This window comes from Thunnus thynnus, chromosome 3, assembly GCF_963924715.1.
Source record: "Thunnus thynnus chromosome 3, fThuThy2.1, whole genome shotgun sequence".
Classification (NCBI taxonomy): Eukaryota; Metazoa; Chordata; class Actinopteri; order Scombriformes; family Scombridae; genus Thunnus; species Thunnus thynnus.
The window spans coordinates 36,692,727-36,713,400 of NC_089519.1; the positions used below are offsets into that span (position 1 = coordinate 36,692,727).

General features: G+C 38.3%; 2 protein-coding genes across 2 annotated transcripts; one reads left to right on the plus strand and one right to left on the minus strand.

The window, feature by feature from the left end:
* Positions 1-1,877: 1,877 nt before the first annotated feature.
* Positions 1,878-20,216, minus strand: ndufaf5 (NADH:ubiquinone oxidoreductase complex assembly factor 5). Its single transcript, XM_067585672.1, has 11 exons — positions 19,839-20,216; positions 17,327-17,367; positions 17,181-17,244; positions 16,992-17,039; positions 16,314-16,417; positions 15,899-15,938; positions 13,689-13,886; positions 13,080-13,140; positions 9,014-9,097; positions 2,501-2,583; positions 1,878-2,099 (listed from the first exon to the last, which is right to left on the minus strand). Exons 1-11 carry the CDS (start codon positions 20,079-20,081, stop codon positions 2,013-2,015), a joined length of 1,053 nt encoding a protein of 350 aa, XP_067441773.1. The 5' UTR covers positions 20,082-20,216; the 3' UTR covers positions 1,878-2,012.
* On the plus strand, positions 5,571-7,790 carry LOC137180343 (E3 ubiquitin-protein ligase TRIM21-like). Its single transcript, XM_067585671.1, has one exon. The coding sequence runs from the start codon at positions 5,580-5,582 to the stop codon at positions 7,212-7,214; it is 1,635 nt and encodes a 544-aa protein (XP_067441772.1). The 5' UTR covers positions 5,571-5,579; the 3' UTR covers positions 7,215-7,790.
* Positions 20,217-20,674: the final 458 nt, after the last annotated feature.

Consider the following 20,674-nt stretch of genomic DNA (forward strand, 5'->3'; position numbering starts at 1 on the left):
GGGGTGAAAAAATATGAAGGGCACCCCCACTTCACAATGTTTATCCCCCATGCAGTGCACCCTATAGGGCACATTTTTTCACTGAAAGGGCACCCAATTCTGCATTTCAGTATGTCAGACTTAAGGGAACCCTAAATTGCACTTAATCCTTTTTTTCCATTTTTTTTGTTCACTAGAAGGGCACCCATACAGAACCTCCAGCTTACTCCATTACAACAGCATCGTAGGGCACTGCATTACATCCTCTTTGTTTAAATGGAACATCATATTATCTTGTCTTTGGGGGTTCTTAACAGGGCACTATCACATTTCTTCCACTGAAAGGGCACCATGAGTGTACTTCATTCCAGATTGTCACATATGGATGTCCTCTATAGGGCATTTCATCCTGATTTACCCATAATTAGATAGTCATTACAGAATTTTTCTATGATTTGATGGGTCTCTGTAAATTAAAGCGTACGGTCTAGACCTGCTCCATATGAAAAGTGCCCTGAGATAACTTTTGTTATGATTTAGCGCTATATAAATAAAATTGAATTGAAATGAAAAAAAAAAAGAATTTGTGGGGCAACTTAGAGGGCATTTTATTTATTAATTTATATAATCTTCTGCCAGTGCCTAAATAACATTTCAGCCTGCCAAATCCATATGAAGACCAGGTAAAATCCATTTTCGTCACTTCCGAGATGAACTTGAAAAATGAGTGTGAGAACACTTGTCAGGTAATTTAGGGCAAAACCTGTAAGATACTGCAGTTGTGCTCCTTTGCTCAATTTGTTTGACAGTGAAAGTGATTTCAATGCAATAAGAAACTGAACTGCAAAAATGGCAGCACGGTGGCTCAGAGGCATGCACTGTTGCCTCACAGCATGAAGGTCCTGCTCGGTTCAAACCCCGGCCGTCCCAGGTCTTTCCTGTGTGGAGTTTGCATGTTCCTACTGTGTTTGCGTGGATTTCTGCCAGGTGCTCCGGTTTCTCCCACCGTAAGAGACATGTATGTTAGGGTTAGGGACCATTGCAGCATTTGTTTTGCACTTGTTGGTTTTGAAACAGATGGTTTGGGGTAAAGCTACCATACAAGATCAACCGGGGTTTCATCCAAATTTACAGAGCAAATTTTGACCAAATTTCCAGAAAATCTGCAAAAGAAAAATTAATTAATTAATATTTGTTTCCATCTAAGGTCAATATTAGGAGTTAATTTATCAAGATAAACAGTCAGTGCCATTAAACCATTACAGAAGAAGACACGAAATGACATCATTAAAACAGCGGCAGTCAAAAGCTCAAACAATGGAAAACCATGTGGAAATATGACATTTCTACTGGCCAAAATTATGCTGAAATTAATATTGCACAATTATTAATAATTGCCAACAATACTCTGCCTCACACGGGGCACCATTTTGTTGGACCTTGGCTACAAGTTTGGCTATCAGCAATAATTAATGATTATCAAAGATAATTAATGATTATCTTTGATAATCATTAATTATCTTTAAAATCAATAAAACATGATTACAACCATCACTATCAAGACATGGATTTGTCTGTTTCTGAGTCCACTGGCTTGGCAGCACTGTCCAACTGTATTCTTCAGATGTTTGACCTTTGACCAGCCGTGATACTCTTCTGATTGAGGCTGCAGTGCAAAAAAATTCAACTCCTCAAGAGGTGAGATTGTTTTTGTTGTTTTTTGCAGTCTGCAAGCTCAATATAATCTATCTATCTATCTATCTATCTATCTATCTATCTATCTATCTGCCATGTGGGTAAATGAGTCAAGTCTTATTTTCAAATCAGCACACCAGTTGCTCTACATATCTAAAACTGAACTTCCTGTCAAAGGAAATGCAATAATCCCACACACCGCCTTCTTTGCTCAACTTTATTTCCAGAGAATTATTACAACACATCTATACTTAATCTGGCTACAAAACAGTGGGGTTTAAATAAAATATAGTATTTACAATCTTCATTATGTCAGCTGTTCAGTGGCTCAGAAGGTTCTATGACTTGTCTGTGTTGGTTGGCTGGCTGATCTTTGACAAATCCCCAAATGACACGTTGGCTGAGCCTCGCTTTGCTGGTTTGGCCTAATGAAGAAAACATAACACATCTTAAAGGATTAATTCACAACAGTTACACATAAAAATACAAAAATGTCACCTCTGCTCCTGAATCTGATGGATAAACACTGACTTGATAGCTCTTTCCTGTTTCTGAATTATTTGGAATAAACAGAAAGATAAGATCTGGGTATTTAGCATAACTATAAAAATATCAACAGAAACTGAATGGCTTCAATAGAATATTCAAGGAACAACACATTAATCCTACCCAGACTGTTAAAAAGACAAGTGAACTCTGGGAAATGCAGTGCAAAAGCACTAAGACAATTATTGCTTGGAACCAAAGTTGGAGACAAAAACAAAATAACTAAGGACTTTGTTGAACACACAACTCTCAGTTTGCTGCAACAGAACATCTGTCTCACCTGTGAGTCATGAGGCTTCCAGCCAATCATGTAGAGGATCTCAAAGGTGGCAGGGATGGAGCCGTCCTCGTTACCATACATCTCTGAAACAGTTTCAATCAAACAGAGACATAGTTTAACCAAACAATAACACCAAACTCCTGCAAAACGTGTAATCAAGTCCTGACAGTAACAGGAAAGTTCTTCTTCTGTGGTTTAACAGTGTTACCCAGTGAAATCAGGGGCCACGATGGCACCTGGGAAAGATCAATAATGTAACAACCAGACACTTTTATACTGAGCAAAACATTACATGGAAAGCACTTCACTCTGTTTAGTCTGCAGTAGTTGAATGAACTGTTCAACATTTTGGAAATATGTAAAATAACATGTTCATTTTTGCAAAATAGGTTACTTTCACAATCAGTCAACACTTTCCGCACCTTCTACATAATCCCACACTGTTCCACATTGTTGTGAAGCTTTGTCTGTGTGTAAAGGACTGCAGCTTGTGGCTAAGAGGGAGGAAGTGATAATTACTGAGATTTATAAAACTGTGCACATGTACGAAAGCAAGCATTTTTCCCTTTATAAATCACAATCAACTTGAAAATGTGCGCACAAGGACAAACCTCATGTCCCACCTCCTACACTCCCACAATTACCCAGAAATGTTCAAAGCAAAAGACCTCATGAATATTGACGTAAATGTTGTTTCTGTGGATAACGGCAGCAGTAAGTTTGAGAGGCTGATGATGGCTGCAGCAGCTGGTAATGCAGTCGGTGCAACAAACGAAACCCAAATTAAACAAAGTGTTCAGACATGGATATAGATGCCAAGAAGCGCATTGCTGCACACTTTCAGTGTATGGAAGAGTGGAGGCATGGGGACACCAAAGCTCATCACTTGATATTTATTAAGTATCTACTGTATATGGACACAGACACGACTGATGAGACCACACACTCAATATCTAAAATACAATAAACACTGCATTCATTTATATTTATTCCAAAATCCAGCATGAAGGTGTTCCTCTAATTTACACAATCCATATATGAGTGCAGGTGGTGAAGATGTGAAGATGTGCCGGTGAGGTGGCTGGAGAAGACAGAGAGTGTGTGTGGCAGCTACTGCAGTGCCATGACTTGGTTTATCATCATGGAGGAGACTGACTATATCTATAGTCTATTCACCAACAGGTGGGGCTGAATGGTGTTAAAAGCTGATGAAAAATCAACAAAAAACAGCTTTGCATGAGTTTTACTGCTCTCTAAGTGTTTGAATAAAACGTCAAGCAAGGTGGCAGTAGCATTCTTTACGCAAACTGAAAAAAAAAAAAAATTCTTATCTAATAAAAGGTTTCTGTTACTGCAATAAAAGTTTCTTAAACAGGGAAGATCATTACAGTCATCAAGATTTACTAAAACAGGTTGAGGATTCAAACCATCCAACTCCTGCTAACAAACACTTTTTAATTCATTAAATGTTCCAAACCTCAGATTGACAGCAGAGCTGCTGACATGACGTTAGCTCTGTGGCTAACAGGGTTCACACTACAACTCCCAAACTCTCAAAGGCAGTGTGAAGCATCACTCAGTACAGAGATGATAGATTCTACATTTATCCCTGTCAGGACTGTGGTGGTTCACCACAAAACAGTCTGAACTAATCGGCTTTACAGCAAAGGAACAAATAAGGTAGAACATGAAGCAAAATAAAGAAATCGTAACTGTATGAAATAAAATAAAATGATCGCCTGGTTGTTGTCAAAAGTCTTTCACCTCTTTTTGTGAAGTAAACTGGAAACCGTTTGTAGAAGTTAAAAAATGTGTTTTTGAAATAACTGTTGATTTAACATCAACGTTGACCAGATGACATTTGTTGAACTCGATTCAAGGAACACAGATAAAGATGTTAATAGTTACATAAAAACTTCAGCAATAAAAACTGGCTGCCTGTTATTTACAGTCTCACCTTTGCTCCATGATATTTCACAATAATCCTGTAAGTAAGATGGAGGAAAACAACTCCCAATCAGAGCTGCAGTAAGAGGAGGAGCAACACTGGAAAGATAAGAGAGCTGCAACGTCACTCTCCTGAAATAAAACTATAAGTTTGTCAGAGCGACAGCAGAGCTGCAGTCGAGTCTCTCCACTTCTGTCCAAATAAAAATTAAACTGAGTTCATCAAGTCTTTCTCAACAACACAGCAGAGTCTCTGCCAAACACTGGTGAGTACAACTGATCATATTTAATGTTTCAACAACCAGCTTTAACACAGCAGACAGGAAGTTCCACTCTTTTCATTTCATACTGACACTTGTGAAATTAGTGACGATATAACTAAAGATGTTTTTACACAGATTCAGTGAAACAACTTTAATTGTTTTTTAAACAGTCTCTCTGTGTCAGTTCTCAGGACTTTTGTAACTTGTAACTGAATCTCTGTGGTTTGGAGTTCAGCTTCACTCCAACCTTCCTGGTCTTATTACTATTTACTGATCACTTCCTACAGACACACTGCATTCTATTTCCTGTAGCTGTTTCACATTAAAAGCTTTCTACCAACAAGCAGCAGCTTTTATTGTGAAGCAGCTGCAGGTAATAAAATGTGTTTGTCACCAAGTTAGCAGAGCTTTGTTAGCAGTGCTATTCTTCAATAACAGTTGGTCTACACAACAAGATCTGGACATATTCTGTGTTATGTTGTCAGTGGTTCATTTTAAAGATTGTATGGAAGAATAGTACAAGCAGAAACAGCCACAATGAGCTGTTAGATAAAGAGCTGCAGATGACAGTCTCTTACTGTGTTTGTGTAAACCAGCACACATAAAACACGTCATCAAAGTAAACAACAACTTTAAACTCACCATGCAGCCTTGTGGATAACTGTTTGAGCTGCCAGCACGACTTAAATGATCACGGTTGCTCACGACTCCGTTCACGTGTTCCCATCCCGATCAATAACAGAAAATATAATTCAAAATTACTTCACCTAATATCACGTTATACTTAATACAACAATAATTATCTTTATTTGTTTTTTAACAAATAATGAAAAAAAAATGTGTCTTTTGTTTTCACTCAGTGTGTAGATATGTCTGCTGCCAGCTGTCTGCTATCTGAAGATCAGTTTCTGTGCTGCATCTGTCTGGATGTGTTCACTGATCCAGTCACCACACCATGTGGACACAACTTCTGCAGAAACTGCATCAATGAACACTGGAACAGTAATGACCAGTACCTGTGTCCGATGTGTAAAAAGGTTTTCTACACAAGACCTGAGCTTCACGTCAACACTTTCATCTATGAGGTTGTTTCTCAGTTCAGACAGGAAGCTCAACAGGAAGCCAGCAGCAGCAGCTCAGAGCAACAAGCTGCCAAACCAGGAGAAGTTCCCTGTGACGTCTGTACTGGAACCAAACTGAAGGCCCTGAAATCCTGTCTGGTGTGTCTGGCCTCCTACTGTGAGACTCACCTGGAGCCTCATCTGACAGCTTCACGTCTGAAAAGACATCAGCTGATGGACCCTGTGGAGAACCTGGAAGACAGGATGTGTATGAAGCACGATAAACCTCTGAAGCTGTTCTGTAAGACCGACCAGACATGTGTCTGCGTGCTCTGCTCTGCTTTAGACCACAAGACACATGAGTTTGTTCCTCTGAAAGAAGGATATGAAGGAAAGAAGGCAGAGCTGGGGAAGACAGAGGCTGAAATTCAGCAGATGATCCAGAAGAGACGACTGAAGATTCAAGAGATCAAACACTCAGTTGACCTCAGTAAGAAAGATGCAAACAGAGAGAAAGCAGAAGGTGTTCAGGTCTTCACTGCTTTGATGAAGTCTGTTGACAGAAGCCTGAATGAGCTCATTGAGACGATTGAAGAGAAGCAAAGAACGACAGAGAAACAGGCTGAAAACTTCATCAAAGAGCTGGAACAGGAAATCTCTGAGCTGAAGAAGAGAAGCTCTGAGGTGAAGCAACTCTCACTCTCTGAAGACCACCTCCACCTCCTCCAAAACTTGAAAGCTGCTCCACCCACCAAGGACTGGACAGAGGTCAGCCTCTGTCCACCATCTTATTGGAAGACTGTGAAGAGAGCTGTGACTCAGCTGGAGGAGACGCTCAGTAAAGAGATGAAGAAGCTGCTTGAGGCCGAGCTGAAGAGGATCCAGCAGTATGCAGTGGATGTGACTCTTGATCCTGATACAGCATATCCCGAACTCGTCCTGTCTGATGATGGGAAACGAGTAAATCATGGTGATGTGGAGAAGAATCTTCCAGACAACCCAAAGAGATTTTCTTACTGTGCAAATGTTTTAGGAAAGCAGAGTTTCTTATCAGGCAGATTTTACTTTGAGGTTCAAGTTAAAGGGAAAACTGAATGGGAATTAGGGCTGGCCAGAGAGTCGATCAACAGGAAAGGAGAAATCACACTGAGACCTCAGGATGGTTACTGGACTATATGGTTGAGAAATGGATATGAATACAAAGCTCTCGCTGGTCCTTCAGTCAGTCTCTTTCTGAAGTCTTGGCCTCAGAAGGTGGGGGTGTTTGTGGATTATGAGGAGGGTCTGGTCTCCTTTTACGACGTAGATGCTGCAGCTCTTATCTACTCCTTTACTGGCTGCTCCTTCACTGAGAAACTCTACCCATTCTTCAGTCCCTGTCCTAATGATGGTGGTAAAAACTCCGCCCCTCTGATCATCTGTCCTGTCAATCAAACTGAGTAGAGTAATCACCTGTTTTATGTCATAAATGTGTCTTTGTTTTTGAAGAGAGTAAATATACAAACACATTCTGGTTTATTATGAGACACAAAGTTTCCAAAAAAAACAAAAGTTTCAGTTTGAAGTGAAACCACAGAAAACAAAGTGTGAATATTTCACAGACAAACATTCTCAGGCTCCATCTTTTTAAATGTGAGGTTTTGATGCTACTCTCTGCTGTGTATGATGGTAACTGGAATATTTTTGGGTTTTGGACTGTTGGTCAGACAAAACATTCAGACAACATGAGCTCCTAGTTGCAGCTCTACAGTTGATTAATAGAATATGTGTATAATGTGTATAAAGGATTTTCTTATCTTGTCTGAGGTTTGTTTAGTTTCTGTCCACTTTGGCCAATTTGCTTGTTTGAATATTGAATAGATTGATTATGATTTAAAGAAATCTGTAAATATGTGATTGTAAAAATCTGTAAACTAAACTATGTCTGTAGTTTTAATGTAAAGCTTTAAAAACATGGCCTGAGAAAGCAGTGACTTGTTGAACACCAAACACAAAAAATAAAACCTGGTTTACAGAGAAGCTGTGTTTGTGTTTCTGTTACAGTTCATTAACAATCACAAATGTTTTTCTTCTTTCTTTACCAAACACTTATTAGTCTACATATGCAGCTTTGTATCATCACGTTTCAATATTTTCTCTCTGCACTGATTATTGTTTTTTACTTAATTGACCTACAATCTATTGAGAGGTTTGTTTTCTGCTGAAGTAAATTATCCAAATGTTTTCTATTGTTGCACATTGTTAAACTTACGCCAACTGTACAGTAACCAGTATTTCAATTAAAACACTCATCAGTGCTTTATATCACCTAAAATCATGGTTCCTACATTTTTATTCTGTTTCATTAAATATTTTTACCGTTGTGACCTGTTCCACAAAAAAAAAAAGGAAAATACCTCAATATTCTGCATTTGCATCATTTTGATTTGGTCACCCTGCACTTCTTCCTCTTTGAAAATGTTTCTTCATGTACACAAGGTCTTAATCATTCCCATTTTGCACTTGGGCAGCCCAACATGGGTCAGACACTGTGTTTAAGGGAGACAACTGAGACAAATATGAGAGTCACATGACAGACAAGAGTAGCTAAAACACCAGGCTGCTCCTACCTCCAGGTCTTCATGTCACATCTCTAATAACTTAACCAATGGTGCCTTTATGCACAGACTAACCAGGGTTAAGACCTGGACCCCCGACCAAAGACCAGGGGCCTCACGAGATATGAAAGTTTAAGTTCTGTATACAGCAGCGTATTGATGCCACCATGACAAAAAATATTTGCTTATAAGGAAGGTTCTTGCTATAACAACAACTTAACATGTTGTGACGAGAAAATTTTGTTTAAATAAGATTAATTAATTCCATGAAATACTGAAGTTTTGTGATATAGATAGAAGATAAAGTCATGTGTTGTCATTACAAGAAAAGTTTCTTGTAAAAAGTGAATAATCTGGTATCTACAGTAATAACATGAAAAATATCGTTATAGTGTGAGAAGGATCTTGTTAAAAAACAAGAAAAGTTTCTCGTCAACTGAACAAATATTTTATTGTCATGGTGGCAGGAATACACTCCTGTAATAATATACATATAAATCTTTTATATTCAGTATATATATAAAATAGATTATAAAAGGTGGTGTGTATAGAAGCTCAGTGGAACCACAGATCTTCCAGGGTCGTGTGTTTAAACCTTGTTACAGGTAAGTTTAGCAGCTGGTTTTTCTCTTCTTTGAAACTTACCTTTATAAATAGCTGCTGCTGCTAATATGGTGTCTCTGTGCAGCAGTGACCTCCGGTTCCAAGCACAGTTACTCTCACCCATACCTGCAGAGTATGGAAGTGAAACTTCATATACGTTTGCAAATTATGTTGAATAAATGTTGTCAAATTTGGTTTAGAGGCCCAAAAACTGCACATATCCAGTTTTACTCTCATACAATCATCACTTACTACAGCCTCAACAATGACCTTACAGTTTACACAGTGTCAACAAAAACTTTATTGACTCAACTTTATTTCATAAAGGCGGGATGTACTGTAGGGCCTCTATAGTTTGTAGTAGATTGGTTTAAATTGTATAATCAGGGCCTGAGCCCCAAAGGGGCTATTGTATTTCGTGTGTTTGTTTCTTTCTTCTTCCTCTTCTTCTTTCTTTATTATTACACCACTTCAACCCTTAATTTGATCCCCTAAACATGCTCAAAAACTCACCAAATTTGGAACGCACATCAGGTCTGGTGAAATATTTGATAAAATATAAAAATGCTCCCCCAAAGTGCCAAAATGTGCTCTACAGCGCCACCTATGTATCTAATATGGCTGCCACAGCCCGTAGGAATGTCATAGAGAGATCGAACCAAAACTCAATTATTCGTCTCATCAAGACCTACAAATCATATGCTGACACCCCTGACCTAAATCCAACAGGAAGTCTGCAATATGCCCATCAAAGTACGACTTTGTGCCAATTTTGGACCCCCAAGAAACACTATCTCCTCCTAAGGTGTTAATGGTATCAGTGTCAAACTTGAATACATGACTTATGACACTGTGCTGAACAAAAGTTGTTAAAAACTTTGTAATAACTCCAACGGTTTAGATATTGTAAGCCCTGAAAGTTGTAGTGCCACATCACACCTTACAATGTAAACCAAAGGGGAGGCAATCTCTAGCAAACTAAATAGTAGTTTTGTTTTAGCTATCTATCACATAGAAATCATTAGCCACTAATGTGGCTAAAGTTAGCAAAAAACAAGCTGTTCCAGAGTGACATTTTTTAACAACTTAGATGGTTTGTAATTTAATTTGGTTCAAACATTTATCTGTAATGAATCGTAATGACTTTAGTGATCCCCTGAAATTTTCGTCTAGTGCCACCAACAGGTCAGAATTCCTCCTTTTCCAAAACTTCAGTTCATGACAAGACAAAACACAGTGCCTTCAATTTCTACTGCAACTCTTTTCAACTTGATATCAATTCCCTGTCAGCCACCATCTGATTTAGACCCAGCAAGTACTATAAACCTAGCTCTGTTCAATGTTACATCTTTAGCAAACACATCATTTTTTATTAATTATCTTATAGTCAATTATAAGCTTGATTTTATGCACCTAACTGAAACCTGGCTGGACATGAATGAACACTGCGACACTTACTGAGACCTGTCCACCAGATTACAGCTTTTATCAGTCATCGAGACAGGAAAAAAGAGGGGGTGGAATTGATACTATCTACTCATAAAAGTTCAGCTGTACAAAGGTCAACCTGGGTAAATTCCCATCCTTTGAATATCTTGCCCTTGCGCTTAAAGCTGAACCAGCTGTAGTCATTATTACAATATACAGGCCTCCGGGGCACATATCACTATTTCTCCCGGGATTCTCCGAGCAGACTGCTCTTATTATCACCAAATATGACAGAATAACTTCAACATTCACATTTATAACACTGCTGACTCCAAGGCTATGGAATTAATGAAACTGTTTGAAAGCCTAGAATTTACTCAATATATAACTGAACCCACTCATCAGCAGGGCAATATCCTTGATCTGGTAGTGTCAAAAGGGTTAACCACTGACATTGTTCCAGTGTCTCGTATCCCTGTCTCTTATCACTACTATGTGTTTTTTAACAGTGTCCGTTTAAATTTTATTAAGCCGTAAAGTTATGCACAATGAAGGACATGGCTGCTTTGAGTGACAGGTCTGCCAGCCGCTAGGTGGCATGTTTCAGCCATTCGGCCCGCCTCTTTGCCCATTTCTGATTGGCTGGGAGTTAGGCAGCGTCACGTACTGCCAAGATGGCGACGGCCGGAGCGGCTCACTTTGAGCTTCAAAAACGCTCGTCCGAAACCAACGGGTGACGTCACGGTAACTACGTCCATATTTTTATACAGTCTATGGTTTTAAACTGGTTCCAGACATACATTACAGGAAGGAATTTTTTATTATTCTTGGAGGACATGTATCAGAAAAATATGACATAACTTTGCCTTTGCTATTCTCACTATATATATATATATATATATATATATATATATATATATATGTATGTTCCCCCTAGGTGATATCATCAGAGGACATAATGTTAGCTTCCACACCTATGCCGATGATACGCTATTGTACATATCTGTTGAACTGAGCGATCCAGATGCTTTAAAAATCACTCACTGCCTGTCTGTCCGCAATCAATAGATGGATGAGTAATAACTTTTTTAAAATTAAATGAGGAGAAAACAGAAATCTTAATTAATTGGCCCCAAAGAAAAAAGGGATGAGCTCTTTAAAAGACTTGGAAACCTTTAATCAAACCAGAGGTAACAAGCCTAGGAGTTATTTTAGACTCTGACTTGAGCTTTAAGTCCCATATAAACAAAGAAATATTGCCAAGGTTTGACCATTCCTAACTCAGCAAGATGCTGAAAAACTAATTTATGCTTTTATCTCAAGTAGGTTGGATTACTGCAATTCACTTTTTACGGGTCTTCCTAAAAAGTCCTTTGACAGATTACAGCTTATTCAGAACTCTGCTGCTTGACTATTAACAAAAACAAACAAGAGAGAACACATCACTCCAGTTTGGGCTGAACTACACTGGCACCTTGTGTCTTCCAGAATCGATTTTAAAGTCTTTCTACTTGTTCATAAAGCTCTCAATGGGTTAGAGCCCACTTACATCACAGACTCCCTGTTGCTTTATGTTCCTTCATAAGCCCTTAGATCAGGGGTGTCAAAAAAAACTGCAGCCCGCTATCCATTTTTTATTGGCTTGTATCAAAGTCTAAAAATATAATGGACTATGGCCCACACATAATATTTGTGCTTAACTGTGTTGTACTTCTTAGTCTGAACACTAGTTGGAGCTACTGTCTTGAACAAGGCAGCGTCTCCACAAAGAAGAACAACCAAAGAAAAAAATTTGCTCAGGGTTACCAGAAATGGTGGAACCAAAGAGACGCAAGATTGCAAGCAAGTGCAGAAAATTTCAGACTCCGTGGAAAAATGAATATTTTTTCATAGAAACCAATGAGGAAGTGTGTTTGTTTGATTTGCAACGAGAGTGTTGCCGTGATGAAAGAGTACAGTGTACGAAGGCATTATGAAATGAAACATCAGATTTAGCAAGCCTGCAGTAGAAGATCTACGGCTTAGATCTTCTACTGGAGATGCAGCTTTCTTCAGTTATGCTCCAAAATTATGGAACGCCTTACCTAAAGACATTAGAGAGGCAGATCTTTAAAGGACACCTAAATACATCTTCTTAATCTATGGTAATCATACCATTTCTTGTGCACCATATCCCACCATCTTTAAGACTTTTTATTTCATTTTAAGGCATTTTTGTTCTATTTCATTGATTGATTATGTGCTTTACTAAAGAATTTTAGCTGTTTCCTTTTTATTGATGTCCTCTATTTAATGCAAAGTGATGTTTTTTCTTGTTTGCCTCCTTTTAATCTACTTATGTTTCCTGTTTAATGTTCTTAATGTCTGTTTTTTGCTTTTTATCTCTTTACTGTAAAGCACTTTGAGCTGCATTTTGTATGAAAGGTGCTATAAAAATTCAGTTAATATTATTGTTGCTATTATTATTATTATTATTATTATTATTATTGCCTATGTCCCAAAATGGCCACCGTATAGTGTAAACTTGGCAATAAAAGGTTCAGAACATTAACAGCTTTGAGATCCAGCTGGACAGAAGCCCTGCAGGTGTTTGAGGACTTCAATTCAGATACTTTACGACTTGGTTTTATGGTTTAGATCAATTAAACTGAGTCACACATCGACACTGAGTATTTTATACCTTGTAAATCGGTCATGACTTCAATGATTCCCGGATAGTGAACCTGAACTTCATCAGTATCCTGGAACAGACGGAGAGAGACAGAGAGAAAGCTGGGTTTGTATTTGATGAATTTGAAAACAGATTAAACACATTAAAAAAAAAAAAAAAAAATCAACAAGGGTGCATTAATGTGGTCTAATATCTACAAAAACACACACACACTCCTCCGGTTTCTAGGACTCTATGTTCTAATATCTTTTCCTTTGTCTTTCTTTATAGTCTTTATTTATCTTCCAGTGTGTTTTATCCAAATAAAAGAGAACTACAACATTTCAGAATCATAATCATATACAGCATATACAGAATGTGTCTTGGCTCCCACAAACACAACATAGAAGAATAAAAATAGAACAACATTAAGATAATATAAATAATGAAATAAGCAAAAAAAGTAAATTTAAATTGATTTTAAAAATTATTTACAGAATGGAGCAACAACAGCTTTGAAATGGGATATAAAACTGGAAAGTAAATAAATGTGATGTGTAATAAATGATTAAATTATGTAGCGGTGGAGATTGAATGTAATATAAGTAATTTGCACTACAGTGTTGGTGTGATTCTCACCACAGTGAGCAGGTTGAAGCCGGCCTGGCCCAGCAGGTTGCCCAGGTCGGTGACGGCGGTGTAGGGGGAGACGTGCGGGGAGAATCCTCCCTCCCTCTCGGTCTCGGCCAGCTGGAGGGAACATCGCAGCTCGTACAGCGTTTCGCCGCCCACCATCGCCCCGATGAACACCCCGTCCGGCTTCAGCACCTGATGGATCTGAGAGGAGGAGGCGGTTATATGTATATAGTATAAAGAATATGGTCTAGACCCGCTCCATGTGAAAAGTGCCCTGAGATGACTTTTGTTGTGATTTGGCGCTCTATAAATAAAATTGAAAAAAATTGAATAGTAAAAACTGAGCATGCTGCGGTTTTAAATGTTCATATGAACATAAAGTTTAATTAATAATTTAAGTAATATAAGTCCACAACATCCAGTCAAGGTTTATTAAAGGGTTAATTTACTGTTTAACTACATATAAGATAAAAAGAGACAAAAACAGATGAGTACAATTAAAAGTAGAAATGATGTACAATAACTAAAATACACTAAACAAATAAAGTAGAAGAATAAAAATAGATAGTAAAATAGAGTAACAAAAAACTGACAGTAAAGACTGAAGATATAATACACATTTCCACCTACAAAACATACAAAAATACACAGATTGACAACATGAAAATAAAATAACTTACTGGGCTGCAACTAATGAATTTTTTCATTATAGATTAATCTGGTTAGCTGTTGGCTCTATAAAATGTACAGCTGCAATGATAAGTTGATTAATCAATTAGTTGATCAACTGAAAGTTAATCACCAACTATTTTGATAATCAATTAATTTTTTTTAAAGAAAAAATCTCCAAATTTTCTGGTTCAGCTTCTCAAATGTGAATATTTCCTGGTTTCTTTTGGTCTTCTATGACAGTAAACTTCTTCTCTGCATTTTGGACTTTTTGAGAAACGGTGATCGACATTTTTCACTGTTTTGTTACATTTTATAGACCAAACAACTACTGACAAAAAATGAAAATACTTGTTAGTTGGAGCCCTGATAAAATGTTGATCACTGTTTCCCAAAAAGCCCAAGATGCAACTAAACATGTCTTGTTTTGTCCCGACCGACGGTCGACAACACAAGGATGTTCAGTTTACTGTCAGAGACTAAAGAAACCAAAAAATATTCACATTTGAGAAACTAGAATTAGAGAATTGAGCTTTTTTTCCCTAGAAAATTACTTAAATTGTTTAGTCATTGAAACGTTAAAAAAAAAAAAGTGGAATTACTCAGAGCTCAGTGTGATGTCATATGACGAGGAAAAACTTAGATTTAAATTGTCACATTTGAGAAGGTGGAACCAAAAAACATTTGGCATTTTTGCTTGAAAAATGACTAAAACAATGAATCAATTATGAAATAGTTAGATCAATGTCTGTCAATCAACTAATAAATTGATAGAAGTGCAAAGAACACATGATGTTCAGTTAGAGTAATGGTAGTAATGACAGAAAAAAGCCAACAAGAAGAGTCTAAAATGGACGAGTTATCTCCTCAAATGAAAATAAAAGACTGAAGAGTGAAAAATGTTTCATGCTGAGACAAATCAACAGCTGAGGAAACTACAACCTCTAGTGGACGATCACCAGAAAGCAAACAATCACAGATATGAACAAAAATCACTATAACTTGAAGAAAAGAATCATTTCCTTACAGCTGAATGAACATTTCCTCATAAGAGAAGACTGGTTGTTTTATATAATCAAACGATCAGAAATGTGTCTGTTGGACGGGGGAATAACAGAGTGCTTCAAAGAAATAAATACATAAAAATGTAACTACGAGGAAGGAAATATTAAAAAGCCTTTATTGAAGTGGCTAAATCATTAAAACGCCAACATGTTTTGATCACTGTAGGTCTGCGTCAGGGCTTTAAAACAGACAATAAAACAGAGTGTAGCCTCACATATATTATAGTAGCAACAGCCAACGGGAAACAATCACATGACCCAGAGAATAACATGACAGGTCAAACAAATTGAAAATAATGAAAAAAAAAAAAAATGAGATAACAGAATAATATGGAAAATAAGCACCTATATATAGGTTTGACATATATATATATATATATATATATATACACATATATATTGCTTGTCATAAAACAATTCAGTGTAAACAAGTATTGTAGTTTCACGCTTACATGAACTGTTATATGTGTGTTTTCTCACCTGTTTCAGAGCTCCAGGTAGGTCATTAATCCAATGCAGACTGAGAGAAGAGAAAAAGACATTAAACACAGTGTTTAGTGTCTACAAAAACACCTTGTGTTCACCAATCAGATACAAGTTTAAAGCCCTCTGTGTACTTCAACACTGATGAATCATGACCACATTAAATTAGGACAAACAGACGGTTACTGAGCCGACTGTCAGGACTCTTTACGCTTTATTTTGTGGCAGCTGAGTTCAGTTTAGAGACTTTAAACTTTCAAAATATGAATTAAAATGGTTTAGTTGTGAGTATCTACTGATGTGTCTGTTTTTGTGGTGGTGGTGTACCGGAGTGCATTAAATTGTAGAGTGTTCTTAATATTTTGTCTGTTCATTAACAAGGTTTAAGTACAGAGACGTGACTATTAATCACCTCAAGCTGCTCATCACCAGGTCAAAGGTGTTTTCTTTAAAAGGTAGAAACTCCTCATCAGCCAGAACGCAGTGTGTCGGGATCTCACTCTGTCTTCTCTGTTTCTGGAGATCACAGCCATAAAATCATTATCATTATATGAACATAACTGTAGTAAAATCACAAGGTAACATCCAGTATTTATTATTACAATTAAATCTGTCTTAAAAGCCACGAAAAACAAATAACGCTTCACTTTCCTTCTAGAGCTGAACCGATATATCGGCTCATATTAGCTTATTGCAGATATATCACTGAAGATGTCAGATAAATGAGAAGAAAATTAAAGTTGATAAATATACGATATGAAACGGTGTCACCATTGTACAGTTTATTATTTAACTGTAAACTGTCCTGTTCAGCACATTTCACCTTATCAAAAATGTTAGTATATATTATGAATTGTATAAAAACATTAAGTAATTAGCCCAAAAGGGTACGACACCATACTGCAAAATAAACTATAATAATAAATAGATAACGGAAAAGTCAGTTTCCTCTACAGTAAATTATATATATTAAATATATATAATATATATGTGTGTATACACACACACACACACATATATATATACACACACACACACATGATAGTTTTATATGTTTATATGTATGATAGTTTTTATGATGAACGCTCACCAGAGTCGTCTCTGAGATGTCTGTCAGGAACAAACGCTCCACAATTTCCTGAAACACAAACAGAAAAAAAAGACAAATTCATTTGTGTCTAAATGTAAATAATTTCAAGTTTTTGACTCAATAAATGAGTTATAATAATTATTTCACAGCTAAACCAACATATAAGATCTTCAGATATTCAGACTGTACTTTGCTTAAATGCTCTGCGATGTGACTTTTTCCGCCGCCGATGTCCAACGCGAGAGGAAACGTCCTGAGGAGACAGGAAGAGGAAACAGCGTTAGACGAGGAACTTTGCTTCAAACATGGAAGCAGCTTTCTTGCCGTGAACCCACCGTGCGATGTCGTAGACGCGGTCGGCCACCTGACTGCCCACCTACAAATAAACACAACACAAAATCAAAACTTTAATTAATTAATGTGAGTAGTTTCTATGGAAACGTTGTAATTCTTCTAATTACAGAAGCATTTGTTTAGCAGCTGCTGGTTTTCATGTGTCATCGTCTGCTGAACAATCACTCAACATCAATAAATTAAATTAAAGAAAAGTTCCCTGTAAACCATCCAAAGCCTGCAAACCAGTTTCCTTTATGCCATCAAGTTTTCTGTCTTCCTGATTTGTCCAGTTTTTGTTTATCTGACACATTTGTTTCCTCCACAGATTCCTCTGGCTCTTGTTTTTAAATCACACAGCCTTGATCATAAAAGCTTTTTACCTTTTGGATCTTGATATTTTGGGGGACTCTGTTCCTTCTCTTGTTGACAGTAACTGAAAATCACCAATTTATACTAAAAAAAATCATCAAACTTTGATTAAAACGTCAACAGATGATGATGAAGAAGAAGAAGAGAACAATATGTCTTCCTGGGTCTATCTGAGTGTCACAACTGCAGCTGAGAGCAGAGATCAGTCCAGTAGTCCTGGTCGGTCCTGGTCAGTCTTCTTCAGCCTCAGAGGACTAACCAGGACCAACCAGGACTAACCATGACCAACCAGTACTGACCAGGACCAACCAGGACTAATCAGGACTAACCAAGACCAACTAGGACTAACCATGACCAACCAGGACTGACCAGGACCAACCAGGACTAATCAGAACTAACCAGGACCAACCAGGACTAACCAGGACCAACCAGGACTAACCATGACCAACCAGGACTGACCAGGACTGACCAGGACTAATCAGGACTAAGCAGGACCAACCAGGACCAACCAGGACTAACCATGACCAACCAGGACTGACCAGGACTAATCAGGACTAACCAGGACCAGCCATGACCGACCAGGACTGACCAGGACTGACCAGGACTGACCAGGACTAACCAGGACTAACCAGGACTAACCAGGACCAACCAGGACCAACCAGGACTAACCATGACCAACTAGGACTGACCAAGACCGACCAGGACTGACCAGGACTAATCAGGACTAACCAGGACCAACCAGGACTAACCATGACCAACCAGGACTGACCATGACCGTCCAGGACTGACCAGGACTGACCAGGACTAACCAGGACTAACCAGGACTAACCAGGACCAACCAGGACCAACCAGGACTAACCATGACCAACCAGGACTGACCATGACCGTCCAGGACTGACCAGGACCGACCAGGACTAATCAGAACTAACCAGGACCAACCAGGACTAACCATGACCAACCAGGACTGACCAGGACTGACCATGACCGTCCAGGACTAATCAGGACTAACTAGGACCAACCAGGACTAACCATGACCAACCAGGACTGACCAGGACCGTCCAGGACTGACCATGACCATCCAGGACTAATCAGGACTAACCATGACCAACCAGGACTGACCAGGACCGACCAGGACTGACCAGGACTAATCAGGACTAACTAAGACCAACTAGGACTAACCATGACCAACCAGGACTGACCAGGACCAACCAGGACTGACCAGGACCAACCAGGACCAACCAGGACTGACCAGGACCGACCAGGACTAATCAGGACTAACCAGGACCAACCAGGACTGACCAGGACCGACCAGGACTAATCAGGACTAACCAGGACCAACCAGGACTAACCATGACCAACCAGGACTGACCATGACCTTCCAGGACTAATCAGGACTAACCAGGACCAACCAGGACTAACCATGACCAACCAGGACTGACCAGGACCGTCCAGGACTGACCATGACCATCCAGGACTAATCAGGACTAACCAGGACCAACCAGGACTAACCATGACCAACCAGGACTGACCAGGACCGTCCAGGACTGACCATGACCGTCTAGGACTAATCAGGACTAACCATGACTTGATAAAACTAGCAAAGCGCTATATGCGTGCTGTCCAGTTATAAAAGAACTTTAAACAAATTGTTCTACAGGATTCTTTAGATGGAAATGACTTCAGCATTTGAATTCTTTATGATAAAAATGTATCGTTGGGTTTCATCCTACTTTAATCATGTCATAATCAATAAATCAGGACTATAATCGTCTCATTTTCAAGTATGAACTTTGAAACCAAACTTAAAAAAATAAGAATAAATAAAACATCTGGTGACAACATCTGCTGATGAAGATCAGTAGTTTTCCTGCATCAAGTTTTAACTATTAACACCTGGTTCAAACTCTTACATCATGAGGTTAATGACATCATGTAAGTTACACAAGTTCAATCCAGGAATCACATCAAAGATTTTTTAGAAGAAAGTGATATTTTATGTGTTTCATACTGTTATGTTTATATTTTCAACTGTTTTGATGATGTTTTGTATGTTACATGACAAATATTCAAAACAGAATGAATACAATAGTTTAAAAAGAGGTTGTTCTCTTGCAGGATTATTGGCTGACAGTCTGAACTCACCTCGTCTCTCAGGTAGTCAAACTGGTGGCTTTCCTGCAGAGCTGCCGCCCAGTTCTTCTGCCTCCTCTTCATCGTCCTGTCGAACACATTCATGGTTCCTCTGCTTGCCACTGACAGCCCTCTGCATGGCTCACACCTCGGCCCTGCCTGCAGTCTGCAGCTCCAGCTGCCTGAGGAGGCTGCAGGAGGGGATCCGGCTGTCTGCAGCCTCTGCAGGACTCTCCCGCACACTCTGCTGCTCATGGTGCTGCTTTACAGAGCAGGTCAGCAAGTCAGCTGAGGATTAAAAACACAGATACTCTAATATCTGAGCATTGTGCAACATCTGAACCGACTTCTTCCTGTCCTCCACATTGAATGACCTCAGGGAAAAGAAGGACGGAAAATGTGGAACTGGATTGTGAAGGTCTGAATGAAAACTACGGAACTGGATCACAGCCTGGAACTGGACCAAACATTTAAAAACGTCAATACAAATATGTAAACCACTATAATTACCAATGCAGTGACTTTTGCCACCACAAATACCAATTCTAATAAAAGTAGGTCTGCAACTAACAATCATTTCAACCATTGATTACTCTTTTGATTATTTTTATTATCAATCATTTATCAGGTTAGTCTATGAAATGTCCAAAAATAGTGTTTTCAAATATGTAAAATTAAATATTCACACATTTGAGACAATGAAACCACAGAATAATCTGCACTGTTGCTCTATAAATGACTCCAGCAATTAAAACTTTATTTAAAAAAACATAGCTGACAATTAATTTTCATTAAATTAACTGGTGAATAATTTTAGCAAAAATTAACACTAATAATCAAAAGAAGTT

Excerpts from the sequence above, each read along its gene's own strand:
- LOC137180343 (XM_067585671.1), top strand. The coding sequence starts at position 5,580 with ATGTCTGCTGCCAGCTGTCTGCTATCTGAAGATCAGTTTCTGTGCTGC.
- ndufaf5 (XM_067585672.1), bottom strand. The coding sequence starts at position 20,081 with ATGAGCAGCAGAGTGTGCGGGAGAGTCCTGCAGAGGCTGCAGACAGCC. Across the intron at positions 9,098-13,079 it reads AGTCATGACCGATTTACAAG|GTATGGGTGAGAGTAACTGT; the intron begins GTATAAAATACT and ends CATACTCTGCAG. Across the intron at positions 2,100-2,500 it reads GGAAGCCTCATGACTCACAG|GCCAAACCAGCAAAGCGAGG; the intron begins GTGAGACAGATG and ends TTTCTTCATTAG.